This window comes from Melospiza melodia, chromosome Z, assembly GCF_035770615.1.
Source record: "Melospiza melodia melodia isolate bMelMel2 chromosome Z, bMelMel2.pri, whole genome shotgun sequence".
NCBI classification, from domain to species: domain Eukaryota; kingdom Metazoa; phylum Chordata; class Aves; order Passeriformes; family Passerellidae; genus Melospiza; species Melospiza melodia.
Genome location: NC_086226.1, coordinates 522991 through 550465, shown reverse-complemented (window position 1 = coordinate 550465; position 27475 = coordinate 522991). Strand labels below are relative to the sequence as shown.

The 27475-nt window shown below is 56.2% G+C and overlaps 1 protein-coding gene across 2 annotated transcripts in view; it reads left to right on the top strand.

Annotated features, from left to right (window-relative positions):
- Nucleotides 1–27475, top strand: part of MAPK4 (mitogen-activated protein kinase 4) — a 60025-nt gene that overhangs the window by 17276 nt on the left and 15274 nt on the right. For both annotated transcript variants that reach the window (XM_063180274.1, XM_063180273.1), the window contains exons 2-3: nucleotides 11355–12074; nucleotides 23237–23381. In XM_063180274.1, coding sequence (XP_063036344.1) covers nucleotides 11529–12074; nucleotides 23237–23381 — 691 coding nt within the window. In that variant the 5' untranslated portion in view covers nucleotides 11355–11528. The remainder of the gene's footprint in view (nucleotides 1–11354; nucleotides 12075–23236; nucleotides 23382–27475) is intronic.

Sequence of the window (27475 nt, the reverse complement as noted above, 5' to 3'; positions counted from 1 at the left end):
GCAGATCTGTGAGCAAAGAGCCCTGGAGCAAGCTGGGTGAAATTTGTCAGCCAGCAGGATTAGACGGGAGGCACAGCCCGGCGGTGCAGGGCTCCTGAGCAATCCCAGAGCCGTGTTTGGAGAGGACAGAGCTCTCTCTGCACAGATACCTATCTCTGGGGCCCATGGAGGGTTGGAGGAACCGCTCTGCCATGGCTCTGCCTTGCTGGCACATGCTGCACATACCTCCTCTGGGGCAAATTCCTCACACAGGCTTCTCAGAGACAGTAAGAAAACCCTCTAGGGCTGTTTCTGTGTGTTTTTCAAAAAATTATTTTTTTAATATCCATCCTGCTTTTGCTTATCTTGGTCCAGCCCCTCCAGTGATAACAGAGGCTCAGCCCTGACCGTGGCATCCTGGGGAGGAAAGGCTCAGCTCTCTGACACAGCGCCGGCTCAGAGTGGATTTTAATCTCTTTTTTTCTAGAAGAAAAGGCTGTAGGTGCCAAACCAAAAGGGCAAAGTGATTTGCCCCCGTGAGGTATCATGTTTCTGCTCTGAATTATGGCAAGGGGAGAGGCTTCTGAGTCATCCGTTCCAGGAACTGCTTTATTTTGGTAACGGAGATAATTCTGCTGGTTTTTAATCAATGTGGTGTCAGTCAGCAAAAGTGTGGGATGGGAACCACAGCTGGCAGGGCTGCGGCTGACCAGGGACAGGGACTGGGAATGATCAGGGATTGGGGATGACCAGGGACAGGGACTGAGGCTGGGAATAACCAGGGACTGGGACTGGGAATGATCAGGGATTGGGACTGGGAATGATCAGGGATTGGGGATGACCAGGGACAGGGACTGAGGCTGGGAATGACCAGGGACTGGGACTGGGAATGATCAGAGATTGGGGATGACCAGGGACAGGGACTGACCAGGGACTGGGACTGGGAATGATCAGGGATTGGGACTGATGAGGTACTGGGGCTGGGACTGACCAGGGACAGGGACTAGGTGTGACAGGGGACAGGGACTGACCAGGCACTGGGGCTGGGGTCGGGGACTCTGACTGACCAGAGACAGGGGCTGGGACTGACCAGCGACTGGGGCTAGGGGATTACCAGGGACAAGGACTGACCAGGGACAGGGATTGGGGCTGACCACAGACAGGGACAGACCCGGGACTGGGGCTGGGGTTGACCTGGGACTGGGGCTGGGGCTGAGACTGACCAGGGAGAGAGAATGGGGCTGCCAAGGGACTGGTGCTGACCAGGAGCTGGGATGGTGCTGGGGCTGACCAGGGGCTGGGGCTGACCAAGGACAGGAACGGGGATTGACCAGGGACAGGGAGTGGGGCTGACCAGGGACAAGGGACAGGGACTGATGAGGGAGTGGGACTGACCCTGGTCTGGGACTGACCAGGGACAGGGACAGGGGCTGACCGGGGATTGGGACTGAACAGAGATAGGGACTGGGACTGACCAGGGACAGGGAATCATCAGAGACAGGGACTGACCAGGGCCTGGGGCTGACCAGGGACTGGGGCTGGGGCTGACCAGGAACTGGGGCTGACCAGGGGCAGAGACTGGAGCTGACCATGGATTGGGGCTGGGGCTGCCCAGGAACTGGGGCTGCTCAGGGATTGGGGCTGGAGCTGACCAGGGACAGGGACTGGGGCTTACTAGGGACAGGGATGATCAAGGACTGGGGCCGGGGATGACCAGGGACAGGAACTGACCAGAGACAAGGACTGGGGCTGACCAGAGACTGGGGCAGGGGATGACCAGGGACTGGGGCTGGGCATGACCAGAGACAGGGACTGGGGCCAGGGCTGACCAGAGACTGGAGCTGGGGCTGGGACTGACCAGGGGCTGGGGCTGACCAGGGATAAGGGTGTGGGTCTGACAAGGGACTGAGACTGGGACTGACTCAGAGCTGAGACTGACCAGGGACTGGGGCTGGGAATGATGAGAGATTGGGGCTGGGGCTGACCAGGGAGAGGGACAGGACCTGCCAAGGGACTAAGGCTGACCAGGGGCAGGGTCTGTGTGTGCCCAGGGTCTGTGTGACCAGGGGCAGGGTCTGTGTGTGCCCAGGGTCTGTGTGTGAGCCACAGGGGCAGGGTCTGTGTGTGCCCAGGGTCTGTGTGAGAGCCACAGGGCCGTGCAGCTGTGTCTGTGGCACAGTGGGTGCCCCATGGCCAGGGGCAGTGGGGCAGCCCCGCTGTCCCCGGGCAGGCCTGGCTGTGTTTGTTCAGGCTCTGTCCGTCCGTGTGTCTGTCTGCAGCCTCAGTGCTGTGCCCCACAGGCAGCAGGGCCTGTCCCTGTCCTGGCCCTGCTCGGCCCTGCACGGCTCAGTGGCCAGGCTGGCCCCTGCTCGGGACACAGCAATGGCTTTCCCACACTGCCCCAGGCCCCTGCGAGTGTCAGCAAGTTCTCCTTTGTTTTCTGTTCTTTCACTGAGCTAATGAGCATTCTCTGATTTTCCCTTCTCCTTTTATTTTTTTTCCTCTCAGTGTATTTTGGCCTGCCCACAATTGCCCTGGCTGTTCAGGAGGGGGAGAATTCCTGTTTCCCTGAGTCAGGTTTGGGCAGCAGAGCTGGCTTTGCAGGGCTGGGTGATGCTTGTTCAGTGCATGGTTTCCCACGTGTGTTTCACTGCTGGTCACGCCAGGATTTGGGGTGGTTTTGTGCTGTTTCCCTTGGGTTTGGGAGTATCCCTTTTCCCCCGAAATGAGGATTTTGCCCTCCTGTGACAGTGCTGCTTGATCCAGAAGCTGGCTTTTGGCTGGCAGCTCGTTCTGCTGATGATTTCCTGTGTGGCTTCTGGCAGCAAAGGCATTTTGATAAGTGGTGTTTTCAGGGGAGCAGGAGCACCATCCCCCTGGGCAGCCTGGGGGCTGTTTGCAGGGCACAGCTGGCTCTGACACAGCCCCAGAGCCCCACCAAGGGCACCCAGAGCCCTGTGAGGGCACCCAGAGCCCTGTGAGGGCACCCAGAGGCCCCCAAGCCTCAGCAGCACCATCAGAGCAAACGCTGCCCTGGCGCACAGGAGAGAGACAGGAAGGATGGAAGAATGGAAGAAAAGTTCTAAATTCTTCTCCCATGTCTGTATTTCATGGAAATAAGGGTACTCATCATCAGATCTCTGCCTCTGTGGCAGCTGCTGGAGCTGAAAAAGTGAAAAAGCGAGTGAGGGGTGAATTGAACCTGTGAAATGCACTGTGTGCTCATTTGGGGGGAACAGCTCCACATCTCTGCATTATTCTCAAATGCAGAGTGGTTTGGTGTTTAAATTGGGTGGTTTAACTCTCGCCCATCCTCTCCTGGTCCCTGCCGTGTCCCCTCGTGCCTGGTGGCTGCAGGGCAGGTGCTGGCACCACGGGGCTCAGTTCCCTCAGCTGTGGTTTGGTGATGGCCATCACAGATATTTATATAATAATTTATTTATTTATTAATCAGGGGATCCATGGCCTGCACCGTTGGTGTGAGCCTCCTGGGGGCAACCAGAACCTCCCTCTCTTCCAGCTGGGACTGACAGCAGCTGGGACAGGGGCTGCGAGTGAAGCAAGCACTCCCTCAGAGCCCTGGAGCTGGGGTGCCTGCGTTCTGCTGTCCCTGTGTGGCACACAGAGCAGGCTGGGTTTGTCTGAGCAGGGTGGGTTTGTTCCCTGGAGCTGGTGTCCCTGTGTTTGGTCTCTGCTGTCCCTCTGTGCCACACAGCGCAGACTGGGTTGGTGAGCAGGCTGGGTGTGAGCAGGTTGAATTTGATCCCTGGTGTCCCTGTGTTCTCCTGTCCCTCTGTGGCACAGAGAGCAGGCTGGGTTGGTGTCAGCAGGAGGTGGAGTTTGATCCCTGGGGCTTGTGTCCCTTTGCTCTGCTGTCCCTGTGGAGTGCACAGAGCAGCCTGGGTGTGAGTGAGCAGGGTGGGTTTGATCCCTGGTGTCCCTGTGTTGGGTCTCTCTTTGCTGCCCCTGTGGGGCACACAGAGTAGGCTGGGTGTTAGCAGGCTGGGTTTTATCCCTGGTGTCCCTGTGTTCTGCTGTCCCTCTGGGGCACACAGAGCAGGGTGGGTTTGTGTGAGCAGGGTGGGTTAGATCCCTGGAGCTGGTATTCCTGTGTTCTGCTGTCCCTGTGGGGCACGGAGCAGCCTGGATGTGAGTGAACAGGGTGGGTTTGATTCCTGGAGCTGGTGTCCCTTTGCTGGGTCTCTCTTTGCTGTCCCCGTGGGGCACACAGGGCAGGCTGGGTTGGTGTGAGCAGGGTGAGTTTGTTCCCTGGTGTCCCTGTGTTCTGCTCTCTCTGTGGCACACAGAGCAGCCTGGGTTTGTGTCAGCAGGATGGGTGTGTGAGGAGGATGGGTTTGATCCCTGGCGTCCCTTTGTTCTGCTGTCCCTCTGTGGGACACACAGAGCAGGCTGGGTTGGTGTCAGCAGGTCAGGTTTGATGCCTGGAGCTGGTGTCCCTGTGTTCTGCTGTCCCTCTGGAGCACAGAGGGCAGGTTGGGTTGGGGTTTGATCCCTGGAGCTGGTGTCCCTGTGTTGGGTCTCTCTTCGCTGTCCCTGTGGAGCAGAGAGAGCGGGCTCAGTGTGTGAGCAGGCTGGGTGTGAGCAGGTCGAATTTGATCCCTGCTGTCCCTCTGTGGGGCACACAGAGCAGCCTGGGTTTGTGTCACCAGGCTGGGTTTGCTCCCTGCACACCCCTCTGGTGCTCCCACACCCTGTCAGTGCTGTCTCCCTGCCCGCTGTGCTGCAGGAGCTGCTGGCCCTGCTCCGCTGCAGCTCCCCGGAGGCTCCCGCTGGATCTGGCTCCCTGGGTGGATACCAGAGCCCGGGCTGAGCAGCCTGACAGCTCCTGGGCTCTGCTCTACAGCCCCACTGGAGCCGAGCCCTTTCCCTGGGCTCTGCAGCCCCACAGCAGCTCAACACCTTCCCCGTGCCACACCGAGCACGGCTGGGAGCGGCAGCAGTGCTCATTAGGAAATTAACGCTTGTTCATTAGAGCAGCCAGGGCCAGCACAGCAGAGATGGGGCTGCTGGTGGCATTTCCCTGGGGCTGCTGAGGACAGTCAGGAGCCAGGTGTGCTCGGGAGAATGGGGAAGGCAGGGAAGCCACCTCTGTGGCCTTCCCAGGGGGCTGCTCTGCCTGGTCTGAGGGGTTTGCTGCTGTCTCGGGTGGGGAGGAAGCAGAGATAAGAACTGATGCAGGCAGAGGTCACTGAGTCTCAGGATTGGGTAGGAAGGGACTTTAGGGTCATCTTATCCCACCCCCTGCCATGGGCAGGGACAGCTCCCACTGTCCCAGGCTGCTCCCAGCCCCATCCAGCCTGGCCTGGGGCACTGCCAGGGATCCAGGGGCAGCCACAGCTGCTCTGGGCACCCTGGGCCAGGGCCTGCCCACCCTCCCAGCCAGCAATTCCTAATTCCCAATGTGCCAGAATCTGTGCCTGCCCTCTGGCAGTGGGAGCCATTGCCTGGGTGCTGTCCCTGCCTGCCTTGTCCCCAGGGGCTGTGCAGCTCTCCTGGAGCCCCTGGAGGCCCTGGCAGGGGCTCTGAGGTGTCTCTGGAGCTTCTCTGGTGCAGCTGAGCAGCCCCAGCTGTGCCAGGCTGGCTCCAGAGCAGAGGGGCTCCAGCCCTGGCAGCAGCTCCGTGGCCTCCTCTGCACTGGCTGCAGCAGCTCCAGCTCCTTGTGCTGCTGGAGCCGGGGCTGGGGCAGCTCTGCAGGTGGGCTCTCACCTGAGCACAGGGACACAGGGGCAGGATCCCCTCCCTTTTCCTGCCTCTCTCCCATCCCATGGGATCTTGTAGGATCCTGGCTCAGCTCGGGGATGAGGCACAGCCCGGAGCACCACAAAGGCCCTCGCTCTTCTTGTGAGGAAAAACAGGGCTCTTTCTTCTCTTTTCTCCCCCTCATATGTTGCGTTTTCCCTTCCAACGCTTCGAGAGCTGTACTAATTATTAATAATTAGGCTGACGAGGCAGAACTTGGTTTCTTTCCACTGCGTCTGCAGTGAGCCAAGGAGCTCGGCGTGGGAGCTCGCCCTGGGTCCTGCCCAGCCCCACCTGGGCTCAGCACCCCGGGGGTTTTCTGCTGGCAGAACCACAGCAGGGTTGGCTGGGAAGGGTCCCCAGGACCACCCAGCCCCACTTCCCATGAGACTGAGTGGCAGGGAGCTGAGCAGAGGGTTTGATGGAAAGGGTCCCCGGGACCATCCAGTCCCACCACCATGAGCCTGGAGTAGCAGAAAGCTGAGCAGGCAGCTGGGTTTTGGGGCTGGGGCTGGGTTTTTGGGGTTGGGACTGAGTTTTGGGGCTTGGGCTGGGTTTTGGGGCTGGGTGCTGGGGCTGAGTTTTGGGGCTCAGGCTGAGTTTTGATGCTGGGGCTGGGGCTGTGGGCTGGATGTTGTACCACCGTGAGGTGCCAAGATGGCTCTCACAGCCACCATGGCACCATATTAAAGCACACCAATCCCAGCCCTATTTCACATAGTTCCCCTTGCCATCAGCAGATTTTGGTTACTTTCATTGGTTTTGGTTACTTTTATTTGTTTTTTTTTCTCATAGGGCTCTCTCCCAGAGAGTTCTGCAGAGACCCAGGTCTGCAGTGCAGGAGAAAAGCCCCAGTGTTGCTGCTGCCCCTGATTGCTCAGCGGGTCCTAGGCTGCCCTTGAGCCTTGCTGTGATCCTCAGAGCCCCCAGCATGTCCAGTGGCTTCAGCAGCACCTGCTCCTTTTCCATGGCCTCACAGCTGGGGCCCCACACTGGGGCACCTTCCTGCTCCTTCCTTGCAGAGCCCCAGGATTTGTCCGCGTCCCTATTCCCTTCCTCCCCTTGCTCCTCACCCGGTTCTGCCTCCTGGTTTGCCCCTCTGGTGCCTGCCCCGCTCCCTGACAGCACCAGCAGCTCTCCCTGCTCGGTCCTTGCATGCCAAAGCCAGCATTGGATAATTGCTGGGTTGCACAGAGGCTGTAATTATTTCTGTTTCCCGACTGGAGGAGCAGGCAGCGCTTGCCAAGCGGCTCGGTAGCTGCTGGCAGATGCTCTCGGAGGGTATCCCTGCCCTGCCCACATCCTCCCTCTGCTGTGCCTTCGCTTCAGCTGCGAGCTGGCTCCCTCCCCTCATCCCCTCAGCGCTGCTGCCCTGCAGCGCCGCCGTTCTCATCCGCCCTCAGCAAAGGGTGATTGCTCAGCCTTCAATCTTTTCCCTGCTATTTCTTTATTCAGTCTTTTCCCTGCTATTTTGTTGTTCCTGGTGACTTCTGCCAGGGAGCAGGAGGGTCCCAGCAGTGCTGCCTGGGGAGCACAGGGCACAGGACCAGGCTGTGAACCCTCTGCCAGGTCAATGGAGCAGCTCTGCTGATCAGGGGCTCTATCAGAGACATCGTTCTGGCATGAAGAACACAACGCGAGCAGATCCACAGTTGTTTTATTTTACTTTATTTAATTTTAATTATTATTTTGTACTATTATTTGATTTTAATTATTATTTTATTTTTATTTATTTTGTTTTAATTTTTTATTTTACTATTTCATTTTCATTATTATCTTATTTTAATTTCTTTTGTTTTAATTTACATTATTTATTTTATTTTAATTTAATTTAACTATTATTTTATACTATTATTTCATTTTAATGATTTTTTTTAATTTTTATTTCTATTTTGGTTTTGGGTTTGTTTTAATTTTTACTTTATTGTATTTTACTTTATTTTATTTTGATTTATTATTTCATTTTAATTATTATATTTTAATTTGTTTTGTCTTAATTATTACTTTTTTATTTTATTTTTATTTTATTTTATTTTATAATTTAATTGTAATTATTATGTTATTTTAATTTTTTGTTTAATTTATTTTTTATTTTAATTTACTTTATAAATTTTTAAAATTTATTTCATTTAAATTATTATTTTATGCTATTTTTTCATTTTAATTGTTTTATTTTATTTTATTTTATTTTATTTTATTTTATTTTATTTTATTTTATTTTATTTTATTTTATTTTATTTTATTTTATTTTATTTTATTTTATTTATTTCAGTGTTCCTCCTCTGTGCAGTGCTGGGCCCAGCGGGTAACCTGGGGCCTCCCTGTGCAAGGTCATGGCCCCTGTGCAGCCGGGTGGTCCCACAGGTCCCCCTGGCCTGGAAGGACCCTCAGGGGGTGGCACAAGGGTGAAAATGGGGTGCATCAAGGGGTCAGGGGTGTTGAGGGCAGGATGGGGGCCAGGCTCGGGCAGGAGAAGTGTCCTTGCTCCTCTAGACTCACCAACAGCCTCAGGGAGACTGAGTGCACTGAGAACCCTGTGCTGATATCTGGGAGGATCAGCCTGGCTGTTCCCTCCTGCTTCAGACCTTTTGTTCCGTTCTGCTCCCAAATGAGGTGAAAACCACAGTGGGAAACTGAAGTGCTTTGAGGTCCCTGAGCTGTCATTCCCCAGCTGGAGCAGCTGTGAGAAATGGTCCCTTGGCCATGGTCTCCTCTGCACGGCCACCTGCCGCCAGACAAGGACACTGTCAGGGAGATGCCCAGCACTGGGCTCCTCTGGCTGGGGCACACCCTGGGCCCAGCAGTGTTTTGCCCACAGAGACGAGGCTCTGCCCCTCCGAGCTGCCAGCAGCTCCTTCCTGAGCCCCTGAAGCTCCTGAGGGACTCCTCTGGGGCTGCTCAGGGAGCTGTGGGCACAGCCCAAGGGCAGAGAGCTCTGGGATGTGGGAGCTGGGAGCTGAGCTCCAGAGAGCTCTGGGAGCTGGGCCTGGGCTCCAGAGAGCTCTGGGATCTGAGCTCCAGAGAGATCTGGGATCTGGGATCTGAGCTCCAGAGAGCTCTGGGGGCTGGCCCTGGGCTCCAGAGAGCTCTGGGATCTGAGATCTGGGATCTGGGCCTGGGCTCCAGAAAGCTCTGGGATCTGGGCCTGGGCTCCAGAGAGCTCTGGGATCTGGGATCTGGGCCTGGGCTCCAGAGAGCTCTGGGATCTGGGATCTGGGATCTGGGCCTGGGCTCCAGAGAGCTCTGGGATCTGAGCTCCAGAGAGATCTGGGATCTGGGATCTGAGCTCCAGAGAGCTCTGGGATCTGGGCCTGGGCTCCAGGGAGCTCTGGGATCTGGGCTCCAGAGAGCTCTGGGATCTGGGCTCCAGAGAGCTCTGGGATCTGGGCCTGGGCTCCAGGGAGCTCTGGGATCTGGGCTCCAGAGAGCTCTGGGATCTGGGCCTGGGCTCCAGGGAGCTCTGGGATCTGGGCTCCAGAGAGCTCTGGGATCTGGGCCTGGGCTCCAGGGAGCTCTGGGATCTGGGCTCCAGAGAGCTCTGGGATCTGGGCCTGGGCTCCAGGGAGCTCCGGGATCTGGGCTCCAGAGAGCTCTGGGATCTGGGCCTGGGCTCCAGGGAGCTCCGGGATCTGGGCTCCAGAGAGCTCTGGGATCTGGGCCTGGGCTCCAGGGAGCTCTGCGATCTGGGATCTGGGCTCCGGAGATGGCTCAGCCTGCTGCCACTGCTCACCCAGCTGCTCTTGGGTCCACACGCACTAGTTACAGGTTCTTAATGCCTTAGTGGGGGAGAATACAAACTTTATATCCTTCATATGTAAATATGTATATTTACCTGGTCAGCTGTAATTTCAGGGAGCCCAGGATGGCATCCTGGGGCTGCTGCCAGCATTTGCTGTGCGACCCAAATTCAGGGGGTGCCACATCCTCACGGACACTTCTGAAGTGTCCGTGACACTTTTGCAAAAATCCTTTTTGCCTGAGCAGCTCTGGTTGTTATGCCCTGGAAAGGGTATAACTCTGGTTGCTATACCCTGGAAAGCTCCGTGGCTCTCTCAGCTGCCTGTCAGGGAGGGTTTGCACCCTCGTTTCTCTGCTGGTTTTGCTGTGTGCTTTACCTGGGCAATCACTGATGCAACACGCTGTACAGCCACTGCAAATTGCTCCGTAATGTTTTCAAGAAAATCCTTTAAAAGAAAAAAAATGGGGCAAAGGGGGAAAAGGTACAGCTCTCTATGTCTTACAAATGGAAAAGGGAAAATTAAGCAGCTGAAAAATGCTGGTGGTGCTGCGTGCCTTGGGAGGGGATAACTGATGATCCTCTGAAAGGTCACAGTTTCGCTCATGATCAGCCTTCAGTAAGCTGTTACGTGGGCAAGGCACGGGCAGCACCGGCATCAAATAGATCCTCTCCTCTCCTCTCCTCTCCTCTCCTCTCCTCTCCTCTCCTCTCCTCTCCTCTCCTCTCCTCTCCTCTCCTCTCCTCTCCTCTCCTCTCCTCTCCTCTCCTCTCCTCTCCTCTCCTCTCCTCTCCTCTCCTCTCCTCTCCTCTCCTCTCCTCTCCTCTCCTCTCCTCTCCTCTCCTCTCCTCTCCTCTCCTCTCCTCTCCTCTCCTCTCCTCTCCTCTCCTCTCCTCTCCTCTCCTCTCCTCTGGCAGGTGTGGGGCAGGGCAGGGCCGTGGGGCACTCAGGCTCTGCCCCACAGCCTGTCCTGGTGCTGGGACAGCAGGGGACACGGGGCAGTGCCACCAGCCCTGCCCTTCAGCATTGTCTCAGGATGCTGTGGAAAGGAAGCGAGGCAGGGGCTGAAAAATGTAGCAGTGATAATTTTTTAATCTCAAGAAAAAAAGCCCTTCTGCTTTGATAGACATCTCTGGGCTGTGCTTCTCTATGCTGCTTGGAAAGGCATTGATTTCTCAGCCTGTTTAAAACATTTTATTTCTCCGTCTGTATTTTATTTCATCCTCAGGTTTATTTCCACCCTGTGTTGTGCTGAAGCGCCAGACTCAGAGCGAGTCCTCTTAGAAAGTCTGTTGATTTCTCACCCAGTTTAAAACATTTTATGTCATCCGTGCACCAGGGTCAAGGCAGGAACAGGCGAGAGGCAGGATGTTGGCTAACTAACAGAATTATCTTTCTTGCACGCTGTCCTTGAGAGGAACAGAAAAATAAAGTAGAAAAACACCACCTGCAAATTGTTTATAGTCAACAGGTTATCACATCTTCCTCACAAGCCGCTGTGAGAAACACTTTTGCCGTTTCTCTCTCTCTGTCCCATGGAATCCACAATTTTATTTCTCCGTCTGTGTGTGTCCTCAGGTTTATTTCCACCCTGTGTTGTGTTGAAGCACCAGGCCAGGTTTATTTCCACCCTGTGTTGTGCTGAAGCGCTGGGCTCAGAGGGAGCCCCCTTGGAAAGTCTGTTGATTTCTGACCCCCTTGGAAAGTCCATTGACTTCTCACCCCATTTAAAACATTTCATTTCTCCGTCTGTTTGTGCCCTGAGGTTTATTTCCTCCTTGTGTCATTTTGAAGCTCAGAGCAAGCCCTCTTGGAAAGTCCACTGATTTCTCAACCCGTTTAAAATATTTCATTCTCTCTCTCTCTCTGTGTCCTCAGGTTTATTTCCACCCTGTGTCGTGCTGAAGCACCGGGCTCAGAGCGAGCCCCCTCCCCGGTCTCCAGTGGGTAACCATGAGGCGCCTGGTCTCCCAAAGCCGCGTTTCCAACCCGGAGCCCCTGGGGCATTCCCGGCTTTTCCAGTGACAGGGGCAGAGGAGCGGGAGGAGCGCGATGGCCGAGAAGTGCGACTGCCTGGCCAGCATGTACGGCTACGACCTGGGCTGCCGCTTCGTCAACTTCCGCCCGCTGGGCTTCGGGGCCAACGGGCTGGTGCTGTCGGCGCTGGACAGCCGCAGCTGCCGCAAGGTGGCCGTCAAGAAGCTGACGCTGGGCGACGCGCGCAGCGTGAAGCACGCCTTCCGTGAGATCAAGATCATCCGCCGCCTCGAGCACGACAACATCGTCAAGGTCTACGAGGTGCTGGGCCCCAAGGGCGCCCGCCTGCGCGGCGACTTCTTCAAGTTCAACGTGGTGTACATCGTGCAGGAGTACATGGAGACGGACCTGGCGCGGCTGCTGGAGCAGGGCAAGCTGGCCGAGGAGCACGCCAAGCTCTTCATGTACCAGCTGCTGCGCGGGCTCAAGTACATCCACTCGGCCAACGTGCTGCACCGCGACCTCAAGCCGGCCAACATCTTCATCAGCACTGAGGACCTGGTGCTGAAGATCGGCGACTTCGGCCTGGCCAGGATCGTGGATCAGCACTACTCGCACAAGGTGGGCAGCGCAGGGCTGGCCAGGGCAGGGGGCAGCACCTGTGGGGTGACATGGCTGGGCTGTGTTGGATCCTCCAGGGGAACTGGTCCTGGAGCCTCCTTGGGCAGCTGTGAGGCCTGCTGGGTGATCACTGCTGCTGGCCACTCTGCCCTGAGCCATGACACGTGTCCAGGGAGTCACAGTTTGGGTGGGAAGGGACTTTTAAAACTCATTCAGTCCAACCCCCAGCAATGAGCAGGGACACCTTCCACTGGAAGGGGTTGCTCAGAGACCTGTCCAGCCTGGCATTCTGTGTTTTCTGGACACAGACCATGTGCTGAGCTCTGCCAGAGTGCCCAGGGCTCTGCGAAGAGGGCACAGGAAGGGTTTGGGTGCCCTCAGCTGCCTTGCATTGCATTATTCTGTGTGTATCAAACACAAGCTCAGGTACTTTGCTCTGTCTCAGCAGTGGACTGTGGGGAGGCGTGTGTTTGCTTGCTTTACCCAAGTGACTAAGCTCTGTGTTTCTTGCTCTGCTGCTGCTGAAAAGCACAAGCTGGTGGGAGCACACGGAGAGGGGACCTGGCACGTCCACCCCCACTCTGCTGGGCTCTGTCCTCGCTTCAGTACCAACCAGCTTCTCAAAAACCCAATTTCCTTTGAATTACATTCATTTAACATAGAGGGAGAGCAGTGGGTCTTTGAGGCTCAGCCAAACCCTTTATCTGAGGTCTGGATCCAAATGACACACGGAGTTCTCTGCTGTTTGGCACTCAGTGTATCAGGGAGGAACAATAACATGAGCAGCCGGGGCAGTGCTGACAGTGTGCAAGGGAGGGAGGGAGGGATAAGGGGTGAGAAGGCTCTGTGACACACAGCCCTGGTGCCTGTGGATCCTGAACAGAGCTGCAGATGTGAAGGGCAGGTTGCCCTCCAGGCTGGAGCTCCTGACCAGTGCAGGAACGTGGGGGAGCCTCCATCAGCCTGGGAGAACACAAAACCACGGTGTGGTCTGCAGCTGGATTCTGGTTAAAGCCACTGTGTGGTGTGGTGAGATGAGACAGAATCTGTTTTCTAGAGCTGGATGTGTCCGTGGGCCCCATGGATCTGTTGTTGTACAGCAGATTTAACAGGTTTAAATGCACTTTGCAGTTCCCAGTGGGCTCCTGCCCGTCGCTCTGGGATGGGAGGTGTGGAAGGGGAGGCAGCAGAGAATGGCAAAAAGACAATCCTGTGATCCTGAGCTGATTTATTCTGGATATCAGTCTGGGCTGTGGGGAGAAACAGAGCCTGGGGAGAAGGAATGAGGCTGCAGGAAGCAAGCTCAGAGTCCCTCTCATTCTGCCTGCCCTTTCTGTGCTCCCTTCCTCACTCATTATTTATGGCCCAGCTCAGGAAGAGGCTCCCGGCGCTTCAAATGTGTGATTTGTTTGTTTAAAGTCAGGTAACTCCCGGAGAAAACTCCTGCAAAGGAGGCAGGCTACATGAACACAGGAAGTCTCTGATTTAAGGAACATGGTGCTGTCAAGGACTGTGGGATCAGGGTAGGAGTCATCTGTTTGTGTCTGCTGCAGAATTATTGTTATTTCTAAGCAATTCCCTGTTGCCTCAATAGCAGCCAGTGCAGTGGAAGGAGCTGTCAAGGGCTGCAGCTCCGTGTTGGTGTTTAACTCTGCCAGATGCCACTGCATCTCCAGTTCCTCACGGGTGGGAGGCTGGAGCATCAGTGCAAAGAAGCCCATCTGAGTGTGCAGAGCAAGCTGGATGCTGCTCAGGGAGCAGCAATAATGTCAGCTCTTGGGGATCCCTGCAGTGGCAGGGCTGGGTGTGCCAGGGCCCACAGAGGCCGGGCTGCAGCAGGATGGGGTGTGGGTCAGCCCTGCCTTTGATGTCCAGCGCTTCAGAAATGGCTCAGAGAAATCAATTCCTTCGCTGCTTCTCTTTCAAGCTCCTCTCTCCCACAAGGTTTCCTCAGATTGATGAGCTCCGTGCTCTGGCAGGAGGCAGCAGCAGGAGGCAGAGCAGTGGAGCATCCCGAGTCTGAGGCTCTGGGGCCTCCACCCCGGGGCCCCCCTGATGCCCCAGGATTTTATCTTTTATATTTTTCAAATCCTATACTGCTTTAGTGCATTGCTCTAAACTCCATACAGTGTTAGGTGCTGGCTTCACATTTTGGGCAGGCAGAACAATCCCTCTGCCCTGAGATCCAAGGATGCCCTACAGGCTCAGGGCCTGAAAAGTACAAACAAAAGTAAACTGGGGGAGGGGAGCAAACTGGGGGTGTGTGACTTCATTACCTGAAGCTGTAATTGTGGGATTAACCCCTGATATGTAAATAGACAAAACTTATAATTGTGTGAAAAACCATGATGTCACCCTCATCCACCTTGGGTGAGGCCTCTGGGAGGGCCTTTAATAAACCCCCACTTTATTCTCTCAGTCTTGCCTAGCCTCTGTTCCAGGCAGGCACCCCAAGGCATCGGCCTGAGCAAAGCAGGGACCCTCACAGCCCTGCCTGAGGGCAATCTGCACTCTTTGGGCAGTTAACCACCCCAAAGGCCCAGCAGATCCAAACCTCTGTCTAAACCAGCTCTGTCCTCATGGTTTCCTGAGAGCCTTTCCTGAGAGCTCCTTGTTGTCTTGAGCACATGGATTTTTTTCCTCTTAGCATGTTTTGTGTGTCTGGAATACGCTTACACTAATGGCAGGGCTCTGCTAACACAAACAATTGCAGGTTGTGGTCTTATTTGTCTCAAAGGTCACATCTCTTCTGACCTGATGTTTCTCAAACCCCAAACTGCCTTGCTGAGTGTTAAAATGGCAAATAGGAGCCACGCTGGATTGTGAGCAGAATTTTAAACACAGCCTGGAATACACATACCACCTGACAAAGAGCCCTTGCCTGGCAGGGTGTCTTGTTTATGTGACTTTGCTCAGCCAGACACTGAGTTGGGATAACGTGGTGGGAAAGGGAGAGCTCCCCAGCCCCGGGGATGCTGGATTGGGATAATGTGGTGGGGAGAGCTCCCCAGCCCTGGGGATGCTGGACTGGGATAATGTGGTGAGGAGAGCTCCCCAACCCCAGGGATGCTGAGTTGGGATAATGTGGTGGAAGGGGAGAGCTCCCCAGTCCTGGAGGATGCTGAATTGGGAATACATGGTTGGGAGAGCTCCCCAGCCCTGGGAAATGCTGAACTGGGATAAGGTGGTGGAAGGGGAGAGCTGCCCAGCCCTGGGGGATATTGAGCTGGGATAACATGGTGGAAGGGGAGAGTTCCCCAGCCCTGGGGGATGCTGAACTGGGAATAGATGATTGGGAGAGCTCCCCAGCCCTGGGGATGCTGAGCTGGAATAACGTGGTGGAAGGGGAGAGCTCCCCAGCCCCGGGGGATGCCCTGAGGCACACTGAGGGGCTGCCCTCCCCAGATGTGAAGCAGAGCAGCTTTGGCTCTCTCTTTCCCACCATTTGTCTGTTTTTGCTGCTCGTACCTTTCTTCGTGTAAAGAGAAGTAAGGGGACAGTAGCATCTCTGTGTCTGAAACTCTGTCTGTCCCAGCCTGTGCATCTGCAGAGGCTCCTGGGACTGCTGCCCATCTCCCATCCATCCATCCGTCCATCCATCCATCCATCCATCCATCCATCCATCCATCCATCCATCCATCCATCCATCCATCATCCATCCATCATCCATCCATCATCCATCCATCCATCCATCCATCCATCCATCCATCCATCCATCCATCCATCCATCCATCCATCCATCCATCCATCCATCCATCTGTCCGTCCATCCATCCATCCATCCATCCATCCATCCATCCATCCATCCATCCATCCATCCATCCATCCATCCATCCATCCATCATCCATCCATCCCTCCATCCCTCCATCCATCCATCCATCCATCCATCCATCCATCCATCCATCCATCCATCCCTCATCCATCCATCCATCCATCCATCCATCCATCCATCCATCCATCCATCCATCCATCCCTCATCCATCCATCCATCCATCCATCCATCCATCCATCCATCCATCCATCCATCCATCCATCCATCCATCCATCCATCCATCCACCCATCCATCCCCACCATTCCTGCCTGGATAATCTCCCTGGGCTCTCCAGGCTAGCTCAGATCCCTCTGTTCCCGGTCTGGCAGGGCAGAGCTGTACAAGGGAGATGCTCTATCTCTGCTCTCCCCTCCTGAGCTCCCTCGGCTCGTGGCATAGCAGGGACACAGCAGAGTCACACATTAAATATTGGCACGAACAGCTAGTGGAGGTCAGGAGTGTAAAATAATTAATGCTTTGTAGGGCAGGCTTATCAATGTTTTGCAGGGCAGGCCCATCCCCAGCAGTGCATCCCGCATGGGGAGTTGGATCCCCAGCACCGGGTTGGTCCTGTTTGGGAAGGACAGAACATTCCTGCTGACAGGGACACAGAGACTCGTCATCCCTGGCTGACACGGCCATGGACCAAAACAACCCTCACCCTCCCTGTGTTGTGCAAGAGAGATTGTCCCTTCTGAGTGCCCAAAAGCACCTGGGGACGTCAGCACGGTGCTCCCAAAGGACCTGCTCGCCCTCTGCCTGTCGGCAGCATTCATTACACCATTTACTAGCAGAAACTCCACCCCATGGAGGCGTGTCAGCCCTTTTGGGGGAGTTACTGTGGGAAATACTTCACAGACCATCCTCAAAGCTTTGAAGTCCTCCTTTAGTTCCGTACTTGCCATTCAGCACAAGCATAATAGCTTCCAGTCCATCCAGTGGAAAGACAGAATTCCCAGTTCGGGTGGTGGGGAGGAGTTCAGAGGAGCTGAGGCTGTGGGGCTGTGTGCACCTGTGGCCAGGACCACCCTCCGTGTCCAGCCTGTGCGGCCACCCTCCTGACCTCCCTGCTGTGAGCCCAGCTCGTTTGTCCTGCCCTTGCCTGTGATGAGCCCCATGATCCTGGATGAACGCCCTCTGCCCTCCCAAAACAGAGCTGTCACCTTGCTGTGGCACGAACCACAGCCCATCTGCTGTTCTCCTGTGGAGCAACATTCCCACAAACCCAGCATCTCCCACAGCCCCTCCTAGAGCTGCCCGACCTGCATTTTATAAAATGAGGTTAAAAACCCTGCTGTGAGCAGGCAGATGCTTGCTGCTGCTCCTGGATTATTCCAAAAGCTTGGGCTTGTTGCTATTTTGAGCCCCCCTTCTGCACCAGGAGCTGATCCGGCACCCACGGGTGCAGCAGCAGAAATCCCCACCGTGTTTGTGGCTGGAGGCACAGGCTGTGCTTGGATCTTGATGGATCTCCAGCTTGAGAGCACCTGGTCTGCACCTCTGCAGATTTCTGGCTGCAGGAAGGCGGATTCTGGTGTGGAACACACCTGTAGAATCCCTGGGCTGTGGCGTGGGGGATGCTCAGTTTGCAGCAGGTGAATCCTGAACTCCCACGGTTCCTGGATTCCTTCAGCTCTGGGTGGAGCCCTGGGAGTGGATGGAGGTGATCCTGGAGCCCTGGGGTTGGATGGAGGTGATCCTGGAGCCCCAGGGGTGGATGGAGGTGGCTGTGGAGCCCCAGGGGTGGATGGAGGTGATCCTGGAGTCCTGGGGTTGGATGGAGGTGATCCTGGAGCCCCAGGGGTGGATGGAGGTGGCTGTGGAGCCCCGGGGTTGGATGGAGGTGGTTGTGGAGCCCCAGGGGTGGATGGAGGTGGCTGTGGAGCCCCGGGGTTGGATGGAGGTGGCTGTGGAGCCCCGGGGGTGGATGGAGGTGATCCTGGAGCCCCAGGGGTGGATGGAGGTGGCTGTGGAGCACCGGGGTTGGATGGAGGTGGTTGTGGAGCCCCGGGGGTGGATGGAGGTGGCTGTGGAGCCCTGGGAGTGGATGGAGGTGGTTGTGGAGCCCCGGGGTTGGATGGAGGTGGTTGTGGAGCCCCGGGGTTGGATGGAGGTGGTTGTGGAGCCCCGGGGGTGGATGGAGGTGGCTGTGGAGCCCTGGGAGTGGATGGAGGTGGTTGTGGAGCCCCGGGGTTGGATGGAGGTGGCTGTGGAGCCCCGGGGGTGGATGGAGGTGATCCTGGAGCCCCAGGGGTGGATGGAGGTGGCTGTGGAGCACCGGGGTTGGATGGAGGTGGCTGTGGATCACCGGGGTTGGATGAAGGTGGCTGTGGAGCACCAGGGGTGGATGGAGGTGGCTGTGCATCACCAGCAGCTCTGTGCCCCCCATGTGCTGCCCTGCTGTGCCCTGGAGGGCGGGTTCAGTGTGCTGTCCCCAGGGCCACACTGGGTGCACCCGCACCTGCCCAGAATTGTTTCTCCTTCTGGTGTTTAAAATATGTGTTGTGTAAAGAATTTGACAAAACATCCATTTCCCTTTGCTTTCCAGTTCCCTTGCTGCGCTCGTAGAGACCACTTGATGCTTATCCTACCTGTAGTGAATTCATCACCTTTATAGATTGCCTGAGCTGTTGCCACACATGCAGGGGGACAAGAGGAGAAGCAGGAAAAAGATACTTGAAAATCGCAAGGAAAAAACCAAAATATAGCATGGAAGGGCTTAGGCTTGAAACTCCTTCCATTTTTCAATTAACTCCATTATCTTTCTTCTTAAAGAGATTCTTCAGTGCTGAATCCACAGAATATTGTCACAAAGATGTATGTTCCATCTTAATTAGAACTAATTAATATGCTTCGGCTCTCGGTCGTTCTGTCAGGTTGAATCTGCATAAACAGTGAAATCCTTGTGCTGGAGCCTCAGCACAGCCTGGGCTCCCCAGCCTGGCCCCTCAGGCTGGGGCTGAGTCCCTGCTCAGGTCCCATGGCAGTGACTTCATGGTCCTGCATCCCAGAGCTGCCGTGCCATTTCTCCATCCATCATCCATCCATTCATCCATCCATCATCCATCCATCCATCCATCATCCATCCATCCATCCATCCATCCATCCCTCCATCCATCCATCCATCCATCCATCCATCATCCATCCATCATCCATCCATCCATCATCCATCCATCCATCCATCCCCCATCCATCCATCCATCCATCCATCCATCCATCCATCCATCCATCCATCCATCCATCCATCATTCAGAGATGATAGCGCCTCTTAGTCCAGGGCACGGCAGTGCCTTCCTCCAGGCAGCAGGACAGGAGCTTGGTATCCTCTGAAACACCGAGGGATCTAGCCCAGGTTTTAGCCAGGGGAAGGTGCTGGGGCTCTATCAGCTGCTCGAGGCTGTGCTGCCCATGGCAGGACCTCGAGCCAGGTCGGAAAAGTCTGGATTCCCAAACCTCCAATTGCTCCTCCCTGTGTTCCCCACCTGAGGAAGGGGAGCGATAACGCAGAGCCTGGTGTGGAATGCCCCAGGAGGCAGTGCTGGGGTCCATCAGGTGGAGACCTCCGTGGTGGGGTCCGTGAGGTGCATACCTCCATGGTGGGTCCATCAGGTGGGGAACTCAGTGGTGGGGGCATCAGTGGTGGGGTGCACATGGTGGGGACCTCCATGGTGGGGTCCACAAGGTGGGGACCTCAGTGGTGGAGTCTATGAGGTGGGGACCTCAATGCTGGGGTCCGTGAGGTGCGGACTTTCATGATGGGATGCACGAGGTGAGGACCTCCATGGTGGGATCCATGAGGAGGGGACCTCAGTGCTAGGGGTCGACAAGGAGGGGACCTCATTGGTGGGGTCCATGAGGTGGGGACTTCATTGGTGGGGTGCATGAGATGGGGACCTCCATGCTGGGGTCCACAGGGTGGGGACCCCAATGGTGGGGTCCATGACATGGGGGCCTCCATGGTGGGGTGTGTGAGGTGAGGACCTCAATGGTGGGGTCTACGAGGTGAGGACCTTCATGGTGGGATCCATGAGGTGGGAACCTCTATGGTGGGGTGCATGAGGTGGGGACCTCAGTGCTGGGGTCCGTGAGATGGGGACCTCCATGCTGGGGTTCATGAGATGGGGACCTCAGTGGTGGGTCCACAAGGTGGGGACCCCAATGGTGGGGTGCATGAGGTGGGGACCTCACTGGTGGGATCCATGAGGTGGGAACCTCTATGGTGGGGTGCATGAGGTGGGGACCTCAGTGGTGGAGTGCATGAGGTGGGAACTTTCATGATGGGGTGCACGAGGTGAGGACCTCCATGGTGGGGTCCATCAGGTGGGGACTCAGTGCTGGGATCCATGAGGTGGAAACCTCAGTGCTGGGGGTTTTAGCTCCAAGGACCATGAGTGAAGGACGCAGAGCAGCTGCAGGTTCCTCCTCCCTGTGGGTCCTTCCTGGGCGCGCTGGGGCGATCCAAGGTTTCCCAGCAGATGGATCAGGGAGATGGCAGTCACACCTGGGGTGAGGGCAGCAGGAGAGGGGAGCACGGTGAGGATGAACCACCACCACCAGGAGCCTCACATGGCAGCAGGAAGGTCACAGATGTGTCCATTTGGCGAGCTTTGCAGGGAATTTTCTCCAAGATGTGAGGGGAGGAAAATGTTTGGGTTGTTGTGACTTTGAGATATTTGCAGGGTATTGCTCATGCGTCCTGCATGGTGCAGACACCCCCGAGAACTCGGATCCTCCTTGCTGTCAGGGAGGAGAAACTCATGAGCAGTGTCACATCCACCAGGAGGGTGGCACTCCTTCCCCAGGAGAGGGAGGAGAGGGCTCCAGATAAGAACTGCCCTGGATCGCTACCCTCAGAGCTCATTTTCCTGGGATTCTCCAGTAAACACCATGGTCTCCATTGCTGGGAATAATTGCAGTAGCTGAGAAGTGTTGGTTTGATGGGATAATGCCTGCGGGCTTTTGTGCTGGTTCTGATTGAGCAGCATTAGCAGAAATGCAACAGCATTAAAGGAAACTTCTCAGCTAATCAGTCTCCGTTACAACTTACCGCGAGGAGGCCAAAATTAAAACGTTCTTTTAAGAGCAAGCCCTTCATGGTTAAAAGCTTGGTGACTCGCACATTTGGGAGCTGGGGGAAGAGGAGGAGTGTGATGAGTGATCAGCCTCGTGGTGTTTGTGGTGTGCACTGCTCTCGTGTTTGGGGGAGAGATGCATCCTACAGCATCCCAGGAGATGCTGCACAGCACCACTCCAGCTACAGTGCAGCTGAAAATGATCTCTGGAACTGAATCAGCAGGGATGGAGCTCTCAAATACACTTTTATGTGAACTGTGTTCACACTGTCATTGCATTTTTACATTCTCCAAATGCTTTGTGGCATTTAAATGCAATTCGGCTTTATAATTTAATTTTATTTTGCTGCTCCTGCTGCATTTCCATCTAACTCCTTCTGTTAATGTGTTATATTTAATATAGAAAGGTCTGCTTATGAATATTCCAACGTTATCCCGGTGCAATAACCATCCATGCCCAGCCTGTGTGGCAGTGAGGGGTCCCTGGAGGTGCCAGGGTCATTCCCAGGCTGCTGGGACACAGCAGGGCCGTGAGCACCTGGCTCTGGTGACAGATCTGCTGGTGGGCTCAGGAGCAGGAGGGCCCTGCTGCAGGGAGGTGATGGCCTTTGTCCCACAGAAAATGCTGAGAGCTTCTGTGGAACCAGGTAAAGCATCCCAAATGACATCCTCAGCGTGACAGAGTGGGGCTGGGGTGAGGAGCTGCCCTTCATCATCCTCAGTGTGAGCACAGTGGGGTGGGGTGAGGAGCTGCCCCTCATCATCCTCAGTGTGAGCACAGCGGGGTGGGGTGAGGAGCTGCCCCTCATCATCCTCAGTGTGACAGAGTGGGGCTGGGGTGAGGAGCTGCCCCTCATCATCCTCAGTGTGAGCACAGTGGGATGGGCTGAGGAGCTGCCCCTCATCATCCTCAGTGTGAGCACAGTGGGATGGGGTGAGGAGCTGCCCCTCATCATCCTCAGTGTGAGCACAGTGGGATGGGCTGAGGAGCTGCCCCTCATCATCCTCACTGCCAGCACAGTGGGATGGGGTGAGGAGCTGCCCTTCATCATCCTCAGTGTGAGCACAGTGGGATGGGGTGAGGAGCTGTCCTTCATCATCCTCAGTGTGACAGAGTGGGGCTGGGGTGAGGAGCTGCCCTTCATCATCCTCAGTGTGAGCACAGTGGGATGGGCTGAGGAGCTGCCCTTCATCATCCTCAGTGTGAGCACAGCGGGGTGGGGTGAGGAGCTGCCCTTCATCATCCTCAGCGTGACAGAGTGGGGCTGGGGTGAGGAGCTGCCCCTCATCATCCTCACTGGGATGGGGCGAGGAGCTGCCCTGGCCATGCCAGCCCCCAGCAGCCTGTGACAGGGGACACAGGTGATTTGTTGGCCAAGGCTCAGTCAGGCTCAGGCAGGAAGAGCAGGGTTTCCCATCCCTGCCTCAGCTAGGTGTTCCCAGAAGGGCATTCCCACGTTTCCCATGGGATCCTGTTTTAGGAGCCTTGGCTGAGAGCCCTTGGCAGCTCTGCTCCGCAAGCACGCAGCCGCTGGTGCGGGAGGCTTTCCTTCCACGCCGTGCCAGCAATCCTCCCTGACCCTTGTGTTCTCCTGGGCAAGGTCTCTCGTGAAGAGGGACTGGGATCTGCGGGATACATCCAAGCCCTCCAGCGCTGACCTGGAGTGCCTCGGGCAGGTGTGATCCGCAGGTCTGTGCTGCCGGAGCCATCTGTCCTTGGCCGGCGGTGCTGCAGTACCATGGTGACAAGCAGTGACAAACAGCGAGTGCCCTCCCTGGCGGAGCCCTGGGGTGCCTCTGTCCCCCCTGGTGTGACCCAGATCCCTCTTTGCCGAGGGGCAGGCAGCTCCAGCCAGCCACAGCAGCAGGAGGGCATGGCGGCAGGATGCCTGAGGTGGGGCTGCAGCCGGGATGGACCAGGACAGGCAGAGGAGCTCTGCTGCCTGTTCCTGTCCTGAGCCCTCTCTGCTGCCTGTTCCCTGTCCTGATCCCTGTCCCTGCCCAGGCTGGAGGAGCTCTCTTCCTGTCCTGCTCCCTGTGCTGCTCCCTGTCTCTGCCCAGGCTGGAGGAGCTCTGTTCCCCGTCCTGCTCCCTGTCCCTGCCCACACTGGAGGAGCTCTGTTCCTGTCCTGTTCCCTGTCCTGATCCCCGTCCCTGCCCGGGCTGAAGGAGCTCTGTTCCTGTCCTGTTCCCTGTCCTGCTCCCTGTCCCTGTTCACACTGGAGGAGCTCTGTTCCTGTCCTGATCCCTGTCCTGATCCCTGTCCCTGCCGTTCCAGGGGTACCTCTCCGAAGGCCTGGTGACCAAGTGGTACCGCTCCCCGCGCCTCCTGCTGTCTCCCAACAACTACACCAAAGCCATCGACATGTGGGCAGCCGGCTGCATCCTGGCCGAGATGCTGACCGGGAGGATGCTCTTCGCTGGTAGGTTTCTGTCTCACGTTGATTCCCTGTTCTCCTTCCCCTTTCCTTGCTACCCATTCCCAGGCATTCTAGCCCGGCCGAGGGAATTCCCCTGTGCGAGGAGGGGAGATGCTCGTGCCCTGTCCCAGGAGGTTTGTGCTCCATGCCGTGGATTTGGATCGTGATTGCTGTCTCCAAGCTGTTTCTTTCCTTTGAGGGAGGACATGAATGCCACCACCCATCTTTAGGATTTACCTGTAAGCACGAATTGCCACTGCAAAAGTGATGTGCAAGAAGAGAAGACAACACAGGCACAGCAAGGAGTTATCAGTGCAGCATTTGAAGCTGAGCTCTGATGCTATTGATAAGAAAATATGTATTTAATAGAGTCCTAAAATGCTGTATTGGGAGGTAAGCTGTGCTGATTCCCAAGCTGGGGCACAGCTGCCCTGTGCCTGCTGCAGGAGCTGCAGCCCTGGCAGGGCAGCACAATACAGCCCAGCACAGCACAGCACAGCCCAGCACAGCACACACAGCACACACAGCACAGCCGAGCACAGCCCAGCACAGCACAGCCCAGCCCAGCCCAGCCCAGCACAGCACAGCACAGCACACACAGCACACACAGCACACACAGCACACACAGCACAGCACACACAGCACAGCACACACAGCACACACAGCACAGCCCAGCACACACAGCACAGCCCAGCACAGCACAGCACACACAGCACAGCACAGCACACACAGCACAGCACAGCACACACAGCACAGCACACACAGCACACACAGCACAGCACAGCACACACAGCACAGCACACACAGCACACACAGCACACACAGCACACACAGCACACACAGCACACACAGCACACACAGCACACACAGCACAGCACACACAGCACACACAGCACACACAGCACAGCACACACAGCACAGCACAGCACACACAGCACACACAGCACAGCACACACAGCACACACAGCACAGCACAGCACACACAGCACAGCACAGCACACACAGCACACACAGCACAGCACACACAGCACACACAGCACAGCACACACAGCACACACAGCACAGCACACACAGCACACACAGCACAGCACAGCACACACAGCACAGCACAGCACACACAGCACACACAGCACAGCACAGCACAGCACACACAGCACAGCACAGCACACACAGCACAGCACACACAGCACACACAGCACAGCACAGCACAGCACACACAGCACAGCACACACAGCACACACAGCACAGCACACACAGCACACACAGCACAGCACACACAGCACACACAGCACACACAGCACAGCACACACAGCACACACAGCACACACAGCACACACAGCACACACAGCACACACAGAACAGCACACACAGCACAGCACACAGCACACACAGCACAGCACACACAGCACAGCACACACAGCACACACAGCACACACAGCACACACAGCACAGCACAGCACACAGAGCACAGCACACACAGCACAGCACACACAGCACACACAGCACACACAGCACACACAGCACACACAGCACAGCCCAGCACACACAGCACAGCACAGCACACACAGTACAGCACAGCACAGCACACACAGCACAGCACACACAGCACACACAGCACAGCACACACAGCACAGCACAGCACAGCACAGCACACACAGCACACACAGCACAGCACACACAGCACACACAGCACACACAGCACAGCACAGCACAGCACACACAGCACAGCACAGCCCAGCACAGCACAGCACAGCACAGCACAGCACACACAGCACACACAGCACACACAGCACACACAGCACAGCACACACAGCACACACAGCACACACAGCACACACAGCACAGCACACACAGCACAGCACACACAGCACAGCACACACAGCACACACAGCACAGCACACACAGCACAGCCCAGCACAGCACACACAGCACACACAGCACACACAGCACACACAGCACAGCACAGCACACACAGCACAGCACACACAGCACACACAGCACAGCACACACAGCACAGCACAGCACAGCACACACAGCACAGCACACACAGCACAGCACAGCACACACAGCACACACAGCACACACAGCACAGCACAGCACAGCACAGCACACACAGCACACACAGCACACACAGCACAGCACACACAGCACAGCACAGCACACACAGAACAGCACACACAGCACACACAGCACAGCACAGCCCAGCACAGCACAGCACAGCACAGCACAGCACACACAGCACACACAGCACACACAGCACACACAGCACAGCACACACAGCACACACAGCACACACAGCACACACAGCACAGCACACACAGCACAGCACACACAGCACAGCACACACAGCACACACAGCACAGCACACACAGCACAGCCCAGCACAGCACACACAGCACACACAGCACACACAGCACACACAGCACAGCACAGCACACACAGCACAGCACACACAGCACACACAGCACAGCACACACAGCACAGCACAGCACAGCACACACAGCACAGCACACACAGCACAGCACAGCACACACAGCACACACAGCACAGCACACACAGCACAGCACACACAGCACACACAGCACACACAGCACACACAGCACACACAGCACAGCACACACAGCACACACAGCACGCACAGCACAGCACACACAGCACAGCACAGCACACACAGCACAGCACACACAGCACAGCACAGCACAGCACAGCACACACAGCACACACAGCACACACAGCACAGCACACACAGCACACACAGCACAGCACAGCACACACAGCACACACAGCACAGCACACACAGCACACACAGCACAGCACACACAGCACACACAGCACACACAGCACATACAGCACACACAGCACAGCACACACAGCACAGCACACACAGCACACACAGCACACACAGCACAGCACACACAGCACAGCACACACAGCACAGCACAGCACAGCACACACAGCACAGCACAGCACACACAGCACAGCACACACAGCACAGCACACACAGCACACACAGCACACACAGCACACACAGCACACACAGCACAGCCCAGCACAGCACAGCACACACAGCACAGCACACACAGCACAGCACACACAGCACACACAGCACACACAGCACACACAGCACAGCACACACAGCACACACAGCACACACAGCACAGCACACACAGCACACACAGCACACACAGCACACACAGCACACACAGCACAGCACACACAGCACACACAGCACACACAGCACACACAGCACAGCACACACAGCACACACAGCACAGCACACACAGCACACACAGCACAGCACAGCACAGCACACACAGCACACACAGCACAGCACACACAGCACACACAGCACACACAGCACAGCACACACAGCACAGCACACACAGCACACACAGCACAGCACAGCCCAGCACACACAGCACACACAGCACAGCACACACAGCACACACAGCACAGCACAGCACACACAGCACACACAGCACACACAGCACACACAGCACACACAGCACAGCACACACAGCACACACAGCACAACACACACAGCACAGCACACACAGCACAGCACACACAGCACAGCACACACAGCACACACAGCACACACAGCACACACAGCACAGCACACACAGCACACACAGCACACACAGCACACACAGCACAGCACACACAGCACACACAGCACAACACACACAGCACACACAGCACAGCACACACAGCACAACACACACAGCACACACAGCACACACAGCACACACAGCACAGCACACACAGCACACACAGCACAGCACAGCACACACAGCACACACAGCACACACAGCACACACAGCACAGCACACACAGCACAGCACACACAGCACAGCACACACAGCACACACAGCACAGCACACACAGCACAACACACACAGCACACACAGCACACACAGCACACACAGCCCAGCACACACAGCACAGCACACACAGCACAGCACACACAGCACACACAGCACACACAGCACACACAGCACAGCACAGCACACACAGCACACACAGCACACACAGCACACACAGCCCAGCACGGCACAGCACAGCACAGCCCAGCACAGCACAGCACAGCCCAGCAC